At 41.1% G+C, this 19,046-nt stretch overlaps 1 protein-coding gene across 2 annotated transcripts in view; it reads right to left on the reverse strand.

Moving 5' to 3' along the window:
- Positions 1–19,046, reverse strand: part of b3glcta (beta 3-glucosyltransferase a) — a 99,497-nt gene that overhangs the window by 58,268 nt on the left and 22,183 nt on the right. For both annotated transcript variants that reach the window (XM_084019140.1, XM_084019139.1), the window contains exons 4-10: positions 12,178–12,287; positions 6,926–7,002; positions 6,001–6,112; positions 4,687–4,823; positions 4,531–4,594; positions 3,399–3,530; positions 810–879 (exon numbers count right to left, since the gene is read on the reverse strand). In XM_084019140.1, the coding sequence (XP_083875266.1) occupies positions 810–879; positions 3,399–3,530; positions 4,531–4,594; positions 4,687–4,823; positions 6,001–6,112; positions 6,926–7,002; positions 12,178–12,287 (702 nt within the window). The remainder of the gene's footprint in view (positions 1–809; positions 880–3,398; positions 3,531–4,530; positions 4,595–4,686; positions 4,824–6,000; positions 6,113–6,925; positions 7,003–12,177; positions 12,288–19,046) is intronic.

Here is a 19,046-nt window from a genome sequence, read left to right on the forward strand (position 1 = left end):
GAAGACGATCAATAGATGTTAAACCAAACCAACTACACATCCAATCCAACCCTAACACTACATTAGAATTTAAAATACAGAATTACATGTTATTTTAATGTCTTATTAAAAAAAGAAAGGGTGAATATACATAGTATTTTGATATAATACTGTACATATATACTAACTAAGACTGTACTACTATAGATGTTTCTTATTTCTTCTTGAAGGCAGTTCAAGGGAGTTTGCTCTGCCACTGTTTCAGTATTAAAGTACCAACAAAAGTCTATTGAATTGTAACAGTTATTGAATACTTGCTCGAACTGGAACTTTCATTTCTAAAGAGATGAAAGAATTCAGATAAAGAAGATGACACAAACCATGACATCGTAAATTAAATACAAGGCCCTTTTAAGTCTATTGCTGATTGATCTTAACTAACCTTTGATATATAAATCTGATATTCGTTTTAATCTTGTCTACAATTGAAACAGATAATGGCAGCTTGCCAGAGGAAATGGTAATTAAGGTAATTAGTGCAATTACTTTTGAGTGACACTCATTGAATGCAATGCACGGTTTGTCTGAACCCTCGGAAATTAATCTGCAATTTGATCCATTGACTGAACCAGCGACAACTTTATCAGGACCATGGATCGCTTAACCTCACCAGAGCTTACAGATAAACATCAGTCAGGGATTTCTTCACATCTGCAGGAGTTTCAAGGGGGAAATATTTTGTGATTTTTTCTTTCGTACAGTAAAACAACAGGACAAAGGCTTTTGCCCTTTAAAGGGGGAATTGTGCAGGTTCTGGGAGAGTGACTCACCTCTTTCACTGTGGAACTTCCTGCACGTTTTCACAGCAACAAATATATCTTCTTTACTTACAGGCTCCCCCTTTGAGAAAAATAGGAGACATGAATCAAAGAAATGATTAAAACAGAATCTCTCTGACTGTATATTATGCAGCCGAGGCAAATGGTTGAAATTGAGTTTTTCAGGCAACTGCAAGTGATCTGTGGGAGTTGTTATCATCAAAGTGAAGTTCGAGTTGGAGATTTCTGTAAATGGTCTGAGGTCATTTGGCACTCTGATTGTCTTTGGCTCTCTCTCCCCCTCTCTCTCTCAAACCAAAAGACATACAGCAACTGATAACGCTGCAGCTTATGTAAAAAAAAATCCAGAACTTTATGCTGAATTAGGTCTACGCTTGCGAAATGTTAAAGCCTTGGGAATAAAAAAAAGGAGCAACAAGTGAGACTCGGAAAGATGAATCATTAAATGAAAGCGTAGAATACTGAAAATGGAACATCTTTGTGTCTCTGAGCCTTTTGTTACCACATACAGTCCAAAAGGGAAGAAACTGTGTAGAAAAAAAAAAACGTCCACAGTCTCAGAAAAAGATTCGCTAAATCAACAACAGACAGAATGCATTAAAAATGTACCCGACATGAGGAATGTTATCCGCGACACTTTTCCAAGCACGTGATGTACAGTAGCAGCATCTAGTTCCCCGATGAAGCCTGAACATCACATAGCAACCAAAAATGTCAGCTAATTAATATTTCACTTATTTCCATTACTATGAGGGAAGAGTTTGTTACAGGGCAACATTAGCTTTCAACCAGAGTCCAATAATCACTCTGTTCTAGTTCTAGTTTGGTCTCTACTGACTCCAGAGGGAAATATCTGTCTCTTTCTCTGCTAAATGTTGCTCCATGTTCACCTACTAGTCACTAACTGTGTCTTTCAGCTGTCTGAACCAAAATAGTGGCGTTCCGACGGCTAAACAGCTGCTCGCTGAGAAGCTCCATAAGGTCGAGGGGAGCGGCAGATTCAGGTGATTATTCCCTGGAGGTTCATGACCCACATTTCAAATGTGAGAATTTGGAACCTACAAATGTTAACCATCAGGCTACACCACTAGGAATGTCAGACAAGACCCCCAAAAAACACAACAAACTCCCTATCGGCTTTAATGCTGCTTTTAGTTCCCTCGACAGACTTTTATGTTGCTTTTATAAAACGACTCTTGTCCGACTCGCATCAAGCCAACAAGCCTCTGTGTTGAAAAGCAGCGAGCAGCAACACCACAATCAGTTTATTGCCTGAATAAAAGGACATGCTTTGCTGCTGCAGCCTCTGTGACTCTTGAGGTTCTTGACTCTGAGTTGCCACTGCAGTCGAGTGCTGCCGTGGCCTCGACCTGGCGATTCGTCTTGCAAGTGTTTCAAATACTGGCCGATTAGAATGTGTCACCTCTGGAAAATACGATTCAAACCTGTGATTTCAGGATTCTCCACTGGCTGAGTCTTCCGGGTCAAATGAATGTATTTGTATGAGGAGGTAAATCCACATTAATATAAAAGTGACAGTTCAGAATGTAGACCACATTTGCACATTCATTGTCATTTGAATCACTAATGAAAAGATCAGATTGGATTTTTGGAGACACCATACTGGGAAAGAAAGATCTGTTCTGCTGCATTTCTGGCTCCCAAACTTCAACTCACCCTGCAGTCACATGCACATCCATGCACGGTCACACATCTGCTCTCCTCAACATTATTGATCGTTTTAAATGTGCGTGTGGGATTCTTTATTTGTTCTTTCTATCATGTGGCAAAGCATGCCACAATGATATACAGTAACACTATTTCTTTTGCATGAAATCATTCATTCAAAGAATAAAGTAGTTGATCCATGACCCAGTCAGGATTACCAAATTAATAATAATAATAACACATTTATTTATATAGAAAAAAAACAAGAGTTACAAAGTGCTTCACAGAGCATAATTGCTTATTCCTTAGACACGTGTGCCTTACTTTAAATTCATCACACAACACATTAGCTCATGCAACAGCATTCTGAGGAGCATCTGTGTAAGATAAAAGCAGATAAAGGAGAAGGAGCTGGGATTCATGCTGTGAATTAGCAAGTCGTCTTGGTCCAGATATGATGAAAGGATACAAATCTAACAGAAAAAAACCCTTAAAACGACTTCTTATCTTGCATTAGTTGACACCAAGTCAGCATTGGAGATGGATCATTTGAACAAATTTAGGTGAATATCATCATTTGTTGAATAGATGTAATTCTAGACAAAGAGAAGAATGTTGCTTAGCAACGGAGGAGTATTTCTTTCTTTGCGGATGACTAAATCAAATTTAGCAAGCAAACAAATCTCCTGCCTTTGTAGGTTAATGCACCGTGTTCTCCTGAACAGCATATAAGAGCGTACAAGGCCGTAGCGCACCATGAAACATCGGCGGTGCTTGGACGCGGCCGTGGGCACGCCCGGATATCGTACATCATCACGCTACTGCCGGCACCTCGCCCTCTGTTTTATGTTGTTGAATTCGGTTCCCTGACCGTCTCTCTGGAGACGGGGACGGTCTGATTGCAGTACTCACACACAGAGGAGGCTCGCTGCTCAGAGTGGTGGCACAGTGTTGGGTCTGAGGAGAGCCCTCCGGCTCAGTGCACAGCTCGGGAACAGCAGTGAGATGTGGACCGTTCCCATTGTCCCAGATATACAAGGCAACCTGTAAAAAAAACAAAACACATATTGATCTTTTCAAGCTTTCCAGCTAAAGACAAGATGCAATCTGGAAGACATGAATGCTTTAATAGAAACCAGATGGGGGACTGGTTGCTGTCTTAATGTAACACTTTTTCTCTAAAGGCAAAGTTATTAATGAATATTTAAGATGAACAAAAGGATACAAAAGGGAGGGGAGAGAAGCAGACAATGAGAGCTGGCGAGTATTAATGTGGAGCAAAATAAAATCTAGGATTTCCTATTCTACAGGGGAAGAGCCAGACGTTACAGTAAAAGAATACGTAATGACGACAGTACAATCAGTGAATATTGGTGTCTCCGAGGCTAAGAAACTTCACAAAGTGGAAACTGGGATGTTTAGCTGACTTACAGCCCGGAGCAGATCTACAGACAGTGAACTGGATTGACGATGAGCATTCTTGCAACATTTGTCTGTATTATAAGCATATATGTGATCTTTATTTTCACTATGTTGCGTGATTGCATTGTGGTGATTGGAAACCCAATAATCTGAAACTTAATATCATTCTGAAATTAAAATTCCGTTTATCCATTTGAAACTTTGAAATCCCATCGCATCCTGTTTTGTTCAACTTGTAAAGAATAAATAGTACGACATTATAATTGAATCTGTTGAACTGAACTCATGCCATCTCTAAGTGAACCACCTTTCCCAGACTGAGCCCGATACGTCTGATGCTGTGTTTACTCGGGGAAATCCCTACAGATGCCCCCCTGACTGAATTTCTGTGATAAAAATAAGAACCTCAATGCTGCACCATGACAATTCTCCAAAGTAATAGGATTTCACTTCAAGGTTAGATGGATTTCATGCTCGCTCTTTTTGTGCAAATAAATTACAGTCGGTCTGCGCTGTGCGAGTGTGAGAGACGAGGAAATTGTTTGAAAAAAAAGAAAAAAGAGCAGCCTCGTCATCACTTTACAAACACAACAACAGGTCTGACGTTAACCATGTGACTCACCTCGTGTTTCAAGTCGATGGTGAAGTCAGATTTAAGTGGCTCATCTCTCACTTTGTTCGCAAGCCTACAATAACAAATCACACATTTCGTTGTCATATGCAATAAATACAAAAAAAAATATTATACATAGTAAACAGATTTACTGCACATACTTACCGAACAGCAAGGGTGGTGCTCACGACCCAAGCGGCAGCGAAGTCCGGGTATCTAAAGACGGAGGGATTCTCCGCAAACGCGTAATGATGGATGATCGTCGACTCCTCGTCACGGAGCGGCTTTCCAAGAAACCACTCCTGATGAATGAGAAGGAAGGAGCAGCACAGGTTACTTCTCTTTAGTTTAACATCATTTCATCTTTCCGCTAACTAAGTTTGTCACTGGCTGTGAAAATAATGTGTTTCTGTGAGCCACAAATCATAATTATTGATGCATCTAGAGTAAAAATTATATTATATTTCGAGAAGATCTGTTATATTACATTTTAGGAAAAAAAAAAAAAAAAAAAAAACTTCAGCCAGTTTAGCACTGATTTATGTAATTTGGAAAAAAGCAGAAACTACTATTAAATATATAAAATACTACTGTGTTTTCCTGCTCAGAGCCAAGAAACCTCCCTCATAAAAGGGTAAATTGCTGCTTTTGTCCTCAGAGTGGTTGAGAGGTGCTGGAAGGCAGATGTATGTTACATTTAGACTAAGCCATGCTCTCTGTCTCAGTCTCTGTGTTAAACTAAGCTAAGCTGCCCTCTGTGACTTAGTATTCAATGTGCAGATATGAGACAATAATGAGCATGGCGGAATACTTTACCAAGCTCACCAACAGGAACACATGCCTCAACAACAAAACAAAGCACACACAGTGTCTGTAAAATGATCTGCCTGCAGCCAACCACCCAGCCCTCGCTGACAGTAACATGACGAAGCGCTGCCCATAGCACCCGACCCCAGCCTGACCCCTGAACTCTAATCTCTCATTACGACTCTGACCTGGACTTCAAATAGCATCCAGGATCTAAATAGTCCACGATGGCAATGACAAAGGTTTCCATTCATTATTGTGCAGTATTTGCTGATAAAAAACATTCATAAACTAACATGGAAAAAGCCATTTTGCTTTTAAGAGAAAATATTTCATGAGAACCCAAATGTATGATTTTCTGACTGCAAAATGAATCCCAAATGTATTTTTAACCTTCCCCACCGAGCCACAAGCAAGACAAATCATTTCATGAGTGGAGAGACAGATGGGTTTACAGCAGGGACAGGAGTGACAGGTGAGACAGGTAACAATGGGTGTAACGTAGCTCAGCAGCTGGAGCCAAACTGATACCGTATCTCTTAATTGAGCCGATGATCAACTAAGCTGGAATTTGAAACGGGAAGCTGCCGTCTCGCTGATGAATTTGGCTTTGGAGAGACAGAGCGGCGAAGACGGAGGGATGGAGGTTTAGTGAGAATATTATACACTTACTTTATTCTTGTCAAATTTAGCGAGGACTTGAACCAGCTTAGTCATCTTCACATTTGTTTCCTCTTCAAGAAATACAATCCAGGATGAGTTCTTCCCGAAGGAGTGTGATAAGCTGAGGACGCGCGCACACACACACACACACACACACACACACACACACACACACACACACACACACACACACACACACACACACACACACACACACACACACACACACACACACACACACACACACACAAAAAAGATAATTTAAACTAGTGTTAAATAATGAAACAAGAATAAATGGAACATACACAGACACACTCTACATAAAGCTGTTTTTCCATTTCAGTCCAGTGTGAGCAACTCTCTAACTGAGTCAGTGAGATCAAGGCAGCCACAGAGCTTTCCTAGAGGGCAGAAAGACAAAAAAAACTTCAAAAGCACACAGACTGCTTTCAGGGAGGGTGGCTCTGTAATGATTAGGGGATGCGTTTGGTAATCTATGTTCCAAATCTTTACGATGGAGGAAGAAAAACAGATTCAGATGTTATTCCGCATCTCCTTAAAACAGAAATTGAACACATATTAGATTTTCGAGAAGGCCCAAGCATGTAGACAACTGTAACTAATGTCATTATCATGCTGTTCGGACCGCTGGATAACTGCCACGCGAGGCTTATTGTTGCACTTATAGACGCATTAGGAAGCCATTTTTTATAATGTGAGGCAATCACTCACAGTTATTGTGTCGGTAATAGCTTCTCTGCAATCTGTAGGCTCAAAAATGCAGCTGACAAGATGTCCTTAAAACCAAAATATAACCTCCAAAATCTCAACTGAAGGAAGACGCAGTGTTTGTAACATTTTGTCCACGTTTAGGACCCTTGAGTCATTGGTGAATAACATTCCCATTCGGTCCTGAGAGTTCAGGGAAACTTACTAAGGCAGCAGAGGAAGGATGCTCCAGTCTCCCTCATTGTCTGATAAAGTGTGGAGAAGCAAAACCACCGGCGGGCCCTGAAAGACACACAGTGATGTTCGTTAACTGTACAAGTAAAAGCAACTTCTCTGCAGCCAAGCACCCGTGGGTGCACTGATGTTGAGACACCGTCCTGGAACTGTTTGAACCCATTTACTACAAATCACATTATTACTTTACATTTTTAAATATTTCCTTTCTACCACTTTATGGAAATATGAAAACCCATTAGCATTGCCATTATTACATTATCACTGCGAGATAATGCAACTGCTCGTCCTCACAGCAATATTGTTTAACGCTCACAAAACGACCAAAAGCTAGGGGTGAGTATTGGCAAGAACCTCACGATATGATACATATCACGATACTTTGATACAATACGTATCACGAAACTTTGATACGATACATATCACGATACTTTGATACGATACGTATCACGATACTTTGATACAATACATATCACAATACTTTGATACGATACATATCACGATACTTTAATACGATACGTATCACAATACTTTGATACGATACGTATCACAATACTTTGGTCATGATACGTATCACGATATCACTATATTGCGATATAAATAAAGATGAAAACACAAGTACCTGTATATGTACATCAGATGATATTGATCAGAGGACAAATTGAGTAAAAACTATTTCATTCAAAACAGCCTCTCCATTTTATTAATTCCCATGAAATTCACTGGAATAAATATTGAAAATAAAATGAAAAAGGATAAAGTACTGCATTCACAACGTGTCTACACATTAACCTTTTCTTTTTTTTAAACGATCTTTGGAGTTGAAAAATCGATATTGTATTGGGTGGCAAAGTATCGCGATATATTACCGTATCAATATTTTTACCCACCCCTACCAAAAGGAACAACGGATTTATCCTACAAGTGTGTGAAGTCTGATCTCCATTGTTGTCATTGTTTAACTGCCGTGTTCCCATGAATCAGCAGATGAATAGGAAGGAGCCAAGAAAGGACTTCACTATTATACCTGACAGCAACGACGATGAATGTTTATGTTTCACATGTTAACACACTTTTATGAATGACAGTGAACGGCAATAATTCACATTCATTGTCAGTGGATGTGGCTCTTTTTTCACACTCTACATACATTATTGCGTTGAGGGCGACGGTGATGTGTGATTTATTTGTTATATGCTCCTGACCAGAGGACGACATGACAGGTTCACTGAAATGAGATAAAACATCCTTCTGGCTTCAAGTTGCCTGCAGGCCGGCGTCACAGAACTCACGTAGAAGAAAAATGCTTTTTTTGTTGGGATAACGTGAGGCTCGCTACACATGGGATAATGATGAATTTAAAATGATGTGGGAGTGGTTCTAGCTCACTGAGCGACCACAAGGTCGGCGGTTTGGTCCCCTGCTCCCTTACATGTGGGAGTGTCCTTGAGCAAGACACTCAGAATCAAGGTTGCTTCACAGCAGCCCGTTGCTCCTACAAATCAGACAGGGGGGCCAACTTTCATTTATGAACATGACGGTCAAAATCAAGTTTAAGTTTTTAAGTCAATTTGATTTTTAGAGCTAAATATCACAATTCACACATTTGCCTCATTTTCATTCCAAACATCTGCCTCATATTGTGTCGTCTCACCTTGGCTTTCCTTCAATTTTGTCGATTTGGATTTTTCTTGCCATTGGTTGACAATATGAAAATGTAAAAAAAAAAAAAGATCGTATAAGGAGATAAAGCTTAACACATTGGTATTATCCTCTAAAACCCGATACTGCCTTCAGGGCTGATGCTCTCATTGGCCCTTAGAAATAAACTGCATAAGAAAGACATAAATATCACTGGAAACAAGCACGCCATGTTTCTGGACACGGACAGTCCAACGTCCAAATGAGAGCAAATCAGTTTCAGCCAAATGTTCTGTTGTGAGGACGGACAGTAGAAGGTATGTGAGGATTGTCTGAGGGAGCCAATGTTTCACACTGCGGGAAAAACAAAGCAGCAGAGCGTAAGGGCCTGTGGTTCATTACTGCATGGTCCACTCATCATGCAGCGAGTCAGGAGGAAGAGTCTCCTCTGAGCCCTTCTGTCCAACAGCAGCCTGTTTGATTAGGAGACGAGTCTGACAGTGTTTACACGTATTAAACACTATTAGTCAGTTAGCCCTCATCTAATATGAGCTTTATCGTGGAATAATGACACATACCATGTTTTACTAAACTGACGTTCACACCACTATGGTTATATAGGGGAAAAAATAACTACAGCTGGTCATGCAATCACCAAAGCAAAGCTTTTGCTTCAAAGAGCTATTGATATTCCTGTGATGAAGGAGGCGTTCAATAAGAAGAGACTGAGTCTTTTATGGCGACGGTGCAAGCTGCAGACTCCTCAACAGATAAGAGTCGGTCCTCGTCAGGGACAGGCTTTCAACGGATATATTGCTTGGTGACGTGGGAGAAGATGGAGGTCACTGAGACCTGGTTCGAAGGGAGGGACAGGAAGCTATGCTTTTACCCACAGGAGGGGCTGGAGGGGAGGCTGGAGATAGCCACCTGCCAAAACCACTTCACTGACCAACTGCAGTCCAAATTGACATTGTTGATTGCAATGAGGGACAAATTTCTAACTGGAGAACAGGAATCCATATTAGGAAAGCAGCATTTTTTTTCTTCTGAGTTTAATCTCATTCTGTTTGTCTGTGTGCGTCTCCGTGGATGCGAGCATCGGCTAAACGACACAAAAACGGTATAAATGTAATGTGAATTCCTCCCAGAAGGCAGAATGTCAAACTGTAGGAACATGGGCTGAGAGCTGCCACACAGAATACAGAAGTTCCTTGTCTGTGTACATTTGTGGATATCACAAAAACCTTCCACAGTCAGAAGGGTATAAAAACAGTACTCTCTGCTGAGGGTGAAAAAGACTCGGAGATAGAAAAACAGATTGTACATGCGTTTCCCATCTCGGGGGTGCAGCGATCAGGTCATAAATCTCTAAGTTATCGCTGATGTTGGCCTGAAAATACACACATTTATTGGTACTAAATCATTTAAGACACTTGTAATACAGTGCTGACCTACAGAAAAGAAGGTCCAAGCACAACTGGATGATAAGATCAACCAAAACACGAACCTTGAGTCTTGATCATAGGACGATAAATCAAAGGTTGTTTCAATTCTCTTGACGTTCGCTTCTCAAGGCAAAGGTTTTGGGGTTTTCACAGCAATGCACCACACGATACTGTACATCAAACATGATTTGATGACTTACAAAATAAGCAAATCTCTGGTATTACCCTGCTTTGATCTTTTTCCATCAGTATCCCTCGAACATCCTCTAATACTGTTGAACAGCAGAATTATAAGAGTGTGTGTTGTGCCTTGGAGGTGGGAGTGAAGTGGTGGATGGCTGGATGTAACTCGTGCTTGGGTTAGGAAGTTGGGCTGCTAGTATTTAAGATGGATTGGAGAGGGTACATTTACATTTTTGCTGCATTTTAAACTATATTTGAAAACTGAAAAGATAGTTATGGTTCTCAAAAACAGGTTTGAGCAGATTATTTCCTTGATCGCTCTGTAGGTTCTGATGCAGATCTGTTTTTTCCCCCAAATTAAAATTATTTTCTTTTATTATAAAAACTTCAAATGAAAAAAATAAAATAAAGATTGAATAAAACGAAACATCCAAACATAATACTAAACAATAACAGTAATTGACAACACCTTGGATATTATTATAAATATAATGACAAATGGACATTAATAGAATCTTGCATTGTAAAAGCAGAAATACAAATATTTAATTGTAATGAGGAATCTGAAAATGGAAATATATAAGATATATAGATATGTAAGACGATTGGAAAGGGAAAATTAAGTATTTATCTATAATGTTATTTCAGATTTTCATCCCTCTATCTATTTATTTCGTTCTTTTAATCTCAGTTCTGTAAAATGAACGTGGATCCATTGTTTTTACGTTTTCTATTCATAGATAAATGCTGTTTCCAACGAGCCTGCCGTCGTGGTGGAGGTACAGCCTGCGTTCTGTCTTTGGGTCTTACATCTCTTTGAAATGCTGTCAAGCCTGTTTGACCGTCTCTGACAAGTTGCTGATTAAAATCCTCCCTGGACTTGGTTTGTGTAATTGCATGCAACGGACACTAAAACGCCAGACATCTCTGAGATCATAAAAGCAAACACAACATGATGTGGAATTCATAAAGTCTGTCTCTTCTTCTAACATTTGACGTCCATCAGTGTAACTGAATCTGGTCATGATACATCTCATCCAATGGCACAACCGCTATTCATTACAGGGAACATGAAATCCACATTTTTATAATGATACATGTATTTTGGACTTTGCATTGCTGAAGGTGGAGAAAAGGATTTAAGGGCTGCTGTCATATAGGGGACAACAAAAGAGCTTGATGTTAAACTATGTTGCATACAGAGTATTTTTCAGAGCAACAGTAAACAGAAATAATGTCCCACTGTGATTTATATTTTTCAGTTTGGTAGCGTCAGTCAATAGTGTAGATAAAAGGTGACATCCAGCAGTAGAGGAGACAGAAACAATAACAACAAGTCCAAGACCACAGAAATATAAACCCCAATAGGAGATCTAAATTGCTCTTTTGCAACAGGAAACACAGCGAGCAGTCCCTTCATGTAATTTAATGAAATACCGTCATTAGTGACGCTGCATTCACTATGTAACCAAACGGAATACGACTCATTTGGCTCTGAAGAGGAGTAAATTGGCATTTCAACCTGGAAATGTGCTCCGTATCTTCCTTGATGCATATAATCAGGGATTACAGAACATCACTTCTCATTAAACATGCAACCATGTAACAGGAGAGCAGGAATAGAAGGTAGATTTGTTGAGAAGAGTGATATATCTGATATAAAAACTGCAAAAATAGTTGCGAGTAACTGAGAATGTTGCATATTTAGATATTACACTTTCATATTTGGATGTAAGAAGTTTAAAATTGGGGATACCAAGAATAATTCGTCATTCTTCAACACAAATATACTTTTACTTCGTAATGAAATCATATGTTTAAATACAACTCCTACTAGATGTGACTTCTGCTGCTAGATATGATTGCTATTGAAAATGCATGCAAGCTTTCATGTGCTCTCCCCTTTCCAAAATAAGAGCATGTGTGCATGAGTGAAAGGGGTCTTGAATCTTACCTCTGTGAGACTGTGTGCCTGCTTCAGTAAGTCTGCTCTGCGTCTTTCTGCCTGCCTCACATGGAAGGAGTTGCTTTGACTCTGGATGACAAACACTATCTCCCGCAGGTCTGCAGGAACACAAAGGACAGCGACGTGAGACGCTAAAAAAAAATGGATCATGCCAATCAATGACCTTCTGAGAGAAAGACACAAGAACCACGGTCTGAATAACGGAGGTGGTTTTTGCTAATCTCCATTATTGGCCGGGTGATAATAACCGGCACATCAAGAGCTTAATTGGCTCGGGGAAAGAGTATGTAAATGTCACAGCCCAGACTGTGTTACTTAATAAAAGATTAGCAGTCGGAAGAGGCTTTTCCTCCGAGGAGCACCAAAAAGGTTGACACAGCCCAGACAGCAAACCTCCATATTGTTCCTGCACGTTAAGGCTCAATAATAACAGTTTAAAAGCTGCTAATTCAGACTACTTCAATGCCGACTACATGCTAAGATAGCATCTTTGTCATTGAGCCAGCTTGCTGCGGTTCCTCTTCATGTGAAATCCATTTACCGGGCTGTGATAGTGACACAGCTCAGTGAAGAATGACATTGGCTGCACAAACACGACCACGGCAACCCCCGTGGCTCTCACGTCCAGTACAATCTAAACTAGACCAAAGCACCGGGGGGGTGAGGGGGGTGTCTGGTTCAGTACAATTACATCTGACAAGTCCCAAATCCTGTAAGCTGTCCCTCACATGACATCTGCAGCACCTGGCTGGAATGACAACAGAAAGAATGAAGAAAGTACAGCCGAAGTATGAAGAAAAGCAGAAGAGACGCCGGACTGTTGCTGCTTTGACAGGCAGCTCAGAAACATCCCAGTAATGAGATGTGCTGGGATTCTTTCTGTGACAAACATAACAAGCTCTGTGCCAAGTCATTCTCTCTTGCTTTAGACGGTTTAATTAGCTGCTTAAGTATTTGTACAGAATATTGCCATAAAGGGTATACCATGTCATAAATGATGATTACCGGAAGGACCTTTTTTCCCATGAAGCACTCCAAAGTTTGCTGATTAAGTGGATTTTAGCGTTTCAGAACATAAATAAGTAACAGCCACTGCTGACAGTCAATATTCTACCCAGTGGGAAAGAGCAAAGGCAATACAGGGGAAAAAAGGGGGGAAGGGTGAGAGCTGAGAATGGCAGGATTAGATGGATTGCCTCCTCCTCAATTACACGACTTGAACCTATTCCAGGGGTTCAGATATTAGCAGCGGGGTCAGGGGTAGTCGCCATGTCAAGAGTACAGTATCTGTCCCGGATCTTTTTAATTAACTGGTGGAGGGTGTGTCGCCTCTTTGCTTCCCTCATAACAAAGATCCCATTGATCCTGAAGCCCTGGTGAAAGAGGAGGGGGGGGGGATTTATTTGCTAAATCTCAGCATGTCCAAATCCCAACAGATCTAACCTCCGCCGAGAGCTGAGCTTAGAGAGTGAACACCACCTCTAAATGTCCTTCTGCTGAGTTCGCTAAACGAATGACTACGTGTGTGTGCATCTGGTTTCACATAAAGCAGCGCATTTTAAAGCCCCAGGTGGAGGAGCAGCCTCCTGATACTGCACAATGCAGCAATAATACGAGCTGCACGAGACTAGCAGCGAGATCTGATAAGCAGGTTGCCAATCCCTCATTGTGCAGATAATGCGTACCCCTGTGTCGACGCAAAAGAGAATCAGGGGGTAAAAAAGAAACTAATTAAGCCTGAATTCACTGGCCTCGTCTGCACACTAATGGGTTTCGATTCATCATCAAACAACGAGGAGAAAAGGAAAAATCCTGTTACAACGCCCTTCTTCCTCCACCTCCATCATTCCTGTGTCCTTCCCCGATAAAGTAAAAGTCACATTTGTGCCCCGCTTCGACACTCGTGGCAGCTCATTCAAGATTACAATTGTGCAATCGATATGTCTATCTGTGTTTAATTACAGGCACAGATTTAAAACAACGCCGTCGGTGCCGAGGATGCCACAAAACACTTCTCAGAGGATCGGTGAGATTCTCCAAGGATGCCTCATGTCTGAGAAGAATACGAATAAGAAAAGGTGCTTCACACTTTTGTCTGTACTTTTATAAGAGGTTGTTGAAGAGTTTGATAGTTGCTCTGGCGATGGTAGATGGTTGAGGTCATTCTGGGTGTTAATAGGGTGGATGGCTGTTAGGTCTTTGTTGCTGTACCATGTGACCAATGGGAGTCATGTCAGACATCATCATGCTGTTGCTGTGTTTGCTAAACTATAGGGGTCAGTGTCATGCAACGTTTAAGAAAATGTTCCTTTCTTTTGTGGTTTGACCCAGTGTGAAACTAGTCCCCCGAGTCTAGCAGTGATAGTAATTTTACACAAACACTCCAGACATGTGTTCATTATGTCTGCCTGCAGGTGAGCTCGCTCTGCTTCTTCCTCACTGATCAGTGTTTGTCCTTGCTGTCAACTTTTTTATTTTTTTTATTTTATTCCTTTCTTTGACGTTGAGAGAATCCACTCAGAAAATATGGTGTCGCCACCCTTCTGTTAAGGGGGAATATTTAGATAAAAATGATCTTAAAAAGTTAAACAAATATCCTGTTAAGCTTACAGTAGTTTATATTATGACTGTTTTTGTTTGTACATCAAGATAAAAGTCTCTCCCTTCTTCCTGCTCCCTTTCACTCAAATAAATATACATATATTAAAAACGCTTCACCTCCGATGTGCTCGTGCAGGAAAGTTGCCACAGACACCAGAACTCTGGTACAGATAGCTTTCCCTGGCAGCGAAATATCTATTACTCTGCATTATCTCCACTTATCTGGTAACTGCTTGAATGTTGAGGGTGCTCATCTATATGTAAAGGCCCTGCACTCCATCTTTGAATACATTCTCACATCTCAAGGGTTCCCACCATGACGAATACATGCTTTGGTGATTCCCTGACTTTTCCTCTGGCGCCGCAATCAATACTCACCTCAGCCATTAGTTTAAAACATAGAATACAAGCGGAGAACAGCCACTCAGAGCCGCTATTCAAGCGTGTGTTTTACAAAGCGTTAAATGAATTAATTTGCTTGCCTTTTTTTTGCTTTTGACTTGGCAGTTGCTAGCGTATTCAGGTAGGATGTTGCCAGATGTCCGCTAGGGGCTTTGGAATGGTCACTGGAATGGTTGTTGGGGTGATTCTGGGTGCTTGACAAGATGTCTTTAATGTTTGCACAGTTGTCACAGAGGAAATGCTATTAGTGACGGCAGCATTAATAGCAGTTTTCCCCCCCCAGAGGTGAAAGGATGCAATCAATTCATCTGTTTAATAGTAGGGCAAAGATGTGAAGCAGCAGCCTGATGCCACAACACTCTTGTTTTTTGGAAGTTAAATTATCAAAGGATGCCTCTTGGCTATAAAACAATATGCTTCGAATGACAGAGATTGAAGCTTCCTGGGAGATGGAGCTGAAGACCCTTTCACCTTGGAACAGACGATTTTATTTCACCAGGCTGATGGAAGTAGAAAGCACGAGGCGAGTGTCCGTTTGTCTCCCCTCACTCATTCAGTATTCCACAGGGGCCACTCCATTGAAAAGAAAGACTGTATCAGCCTTGAAATATATTGGATGAAATGAGACACGGGAGAGTTCTGCCTCATTCTCTCTCTGATCTGATGCTTTTCTCGACACATGGAGCCCTCCTTTAAAAGGCCATCACCATCTGGTCCATGGCAACCTCTGTGCAAAGGCATCTCTGCACACAAGAGGGCCGAGGACTGATTAAGGGATTAAGGATGACACACTAAAAATGTGTTGGTATTTCTTGGTTTGTACGCATACCGCAGGGTGTAGAATGGAGATCGTGTGCTCTCATAGTGACCCGGCTCTGCAGTGTTGTCACCTCATTGACACAAATCAATAGTGACACTTCCTTAGAGCGCGATGGCAGACGTTGCCAAGTGGCAGAGGAGCTGAGAGCACATTGACCTCTAGGCTTTCCGGGAGCTCCGTCGGCCCCATCAGTGTCACAGAGCAGGTGTGTGTGGTCACCGGAGTCGTCACGGCAACACTTCGTTTCAGCCCCCCCCGGGTATCACCATCCCCGTAGTTAAATAAAGACACGTGCACGGCAAGGCGTCTGACAGTGAGCATGCACAAATGGGAGGGCAGCATTTTGGAATCTAGTTCAACCTTCTAAAAGGAAATAAAAGGAGGAACGTGAGGAGGGAAAGAGAATCAATAGCGCAATTTCACTGACAAACGCCTGCAAATGTTGAGAGGGATAAGATTCTGCAAGCGGAGCTATTAGGCTTTCGTGGGAACAATGAAGCTGTCACGACAGATCCAAAGCTCTTCATCTCCAGCACATAGTGAGAGATGATAGAGGATGTCAATAGCTCATTTCCATAGTCCGGCTTCATCATCCAGCAGCTGATTGTCCTGGTGTAAAACCCGCTGCACTCCAGTGACTCACATTATTGCTCTCCCCGTGACAAGACGGCCCAGAATCATCCTTCTCCTAAAAATCCCCCCTCCCTCTCTCTTCCTCATGTCCAAAACTGTGCATCTGGGAGACATACTACACCGAAGACAATTGGATTGCAGTTTCCTGACCAAACTAACCATGACCGTCACACCAGAGAGCACCAGGTTTAATAGCCAATCCACCGACATCTGGTCATATTCAATCCGAGCCCAAATTCAACCCGGTCTCCTCCAAAATTATGTTTCCATGCAACTACACTGCACAGATTTGACAGGTTTTTTGACTTGGTTATGTTCAGGCAACAAGGCTACTTTTTTAGGTTTAGTAAAAACATAATGGCTTGGCTTCAAGTAAGTATTTAAATTATGGATGTAATTAAAAGAAGCCAACTTTTACTGGTTTCATGCAGGAACAGCCGTCACCTGAAAGTCTTGATGTGACCCACACATCCACTCCGCCCTCCTCCCTATCAGACTGTTATTAAACAGATTTGTGATACGTCAAAAACTAACAGAATTAGGCGGATAATACTTTTCCATAATTGACAATATAGTTTCTTTGATTGAGAACATAATTTTAGATTTTGAGGATTTTATTTAGTCGCATAAAATAAATGTACCTCTCCGAGAGGCAACGGGGCGGCTGCCTATGTGTCTTGAAATGATTTTCTTTCAGCCTTTGTCTCATATTAATACACACTATTAATTGCCTTGCACACGATCAATAGAGAACATGGTGTATTTAACTTTCGCCTCACTGCTGAAAAGGTCAGAGTCATAAATATCACTCAGTAAAACAGAGAGAGGGGCAGAGTGGGCCGACGGAAAGGGAGTGAAATGAGGAAGCAGACCAATAGAGAGGGATGGGAAGATGCACTACGATCGCATATGAAGAAAGACAGGAAGTGTGTGTGTGTGTGTGTGTGTGTGTGTGTGTCATCAGGGGGAAAACTCATGTAAAAGTTAGCTCATTACGATTCTGTCCAAGTCGAAGGGCAAAAAACATGTCGACGAAACAATCACGCAGCAGATGCAACACGTAGAGGTTGAAAAAAAGGTCTCAAATCTGTGATTATCACACTCATTACAGGTTCTCTAGAGTTCGTGACTCTGAGGACAACTCTGCTGAAGACTAATGAGAGCTGAACTCAACCCTTAAACCACACTTAGCATCAATAATTCAGGAAGCTAGGGCAATTAAAGCTCAACAGATTCCAGGTTTTGCTTACAAAACTCATTATCCATAATAGTCTTTCCAAAACGGATGTGACATTTGTTTTCTCCCAAGTAAGTAAGCAGATTTTATGTTTTCAAAGGGAAATTATTTCACACTTCATATTTTAATATACGCCGACACTGTGCGACATGTTTGAGGATGGATGTGTGGTCTTTTAATTTGGAAAATAAAGTCATCTGCCGTGTTCAGAATAAGAGAGAAAGGAAAAAGCAGAAACGGTGGAGCCGGCGTGCAGCCAGCCACGAGGAGAGACGAGAGGGTGAGACAGAAAAGAAGCAGGAAGAGTTCAGTCAACACCTTGTGTACATCGAACCTTCTTGAAAGACACGATGAAGCCTGAAGAAGCCGCCTCCGAGCCACTTCATGAATATAACACCTGCTGAGGTGACAGTAGCAACGCCTTCCTGGGCAGAATTATTGTTATAGCGATAATCTGATTTAAATTCTGGCAGGAAGTCGCTGCTCTCAAGCAACACCATTCATTGTTTGCGGTTAAGAGGCGCCCTGAGCCCGAAGCTATCAAACACTCTAAAAAGAAAAATCTACCTAAAAAAAGAAAAAAGGCAAAAAAATACAGGTTTTGCCGCTTGTATCTTTTGTTTGCTGGAACGTGTTTCTCTCTCCCACAGAAAAGGAACAGAACCGACAGGTCATATATTTTTCTACATCAACGGAAAACATTTGATTTTGCTTCTAAAATTTCCCCTCGTAGTCAAAGAGCAACGTTTTATTTCTATACTGGCAACAAAAGTTCAGCAAACAAGAAAACACAAATACTGAGAAGAAACTGTGGAGAAATAAACATTTCTCTTCCATTGTAATGTTGAAGTGTTGCAGAGCAGCGATTTTAGGTGGAATCATGACCAGAAATTAAATAAAAACACACTTACACAAACAACTAGCGGTACAGTTACCTGGAGAAGATGAAATATGTTTAACCTTTTGCATATTTTCTTCTATTTGTGGTTCAAGACACAATCTAAGCAGCAAATCACAATCTCAAATCTGGACTCAGTGCAAAATCACTTAGTTGCAATATGAGATCTTTATGGAAGAAAAAAAAAGTATAATGAGGCAGCCAACCCTAATATATCAGATATATCTGCACTTACTGTTTAACTTAAATGAGAAAAAATATCTGAG

The sequence above is a fragment of the Eutrigla gurnardus genome, assembly GCF_963514095.1.
Source record: "Eutrigla gurnardus genome assembly, chromosome: 10".
In the NCBI taxonomy this organism is placed as follows: Eukaryota; Metazoa; Chordata; class Actinopteri; order Perciformes; family Triglidae; genus Eutrigla; species Eutrigla gurnardus.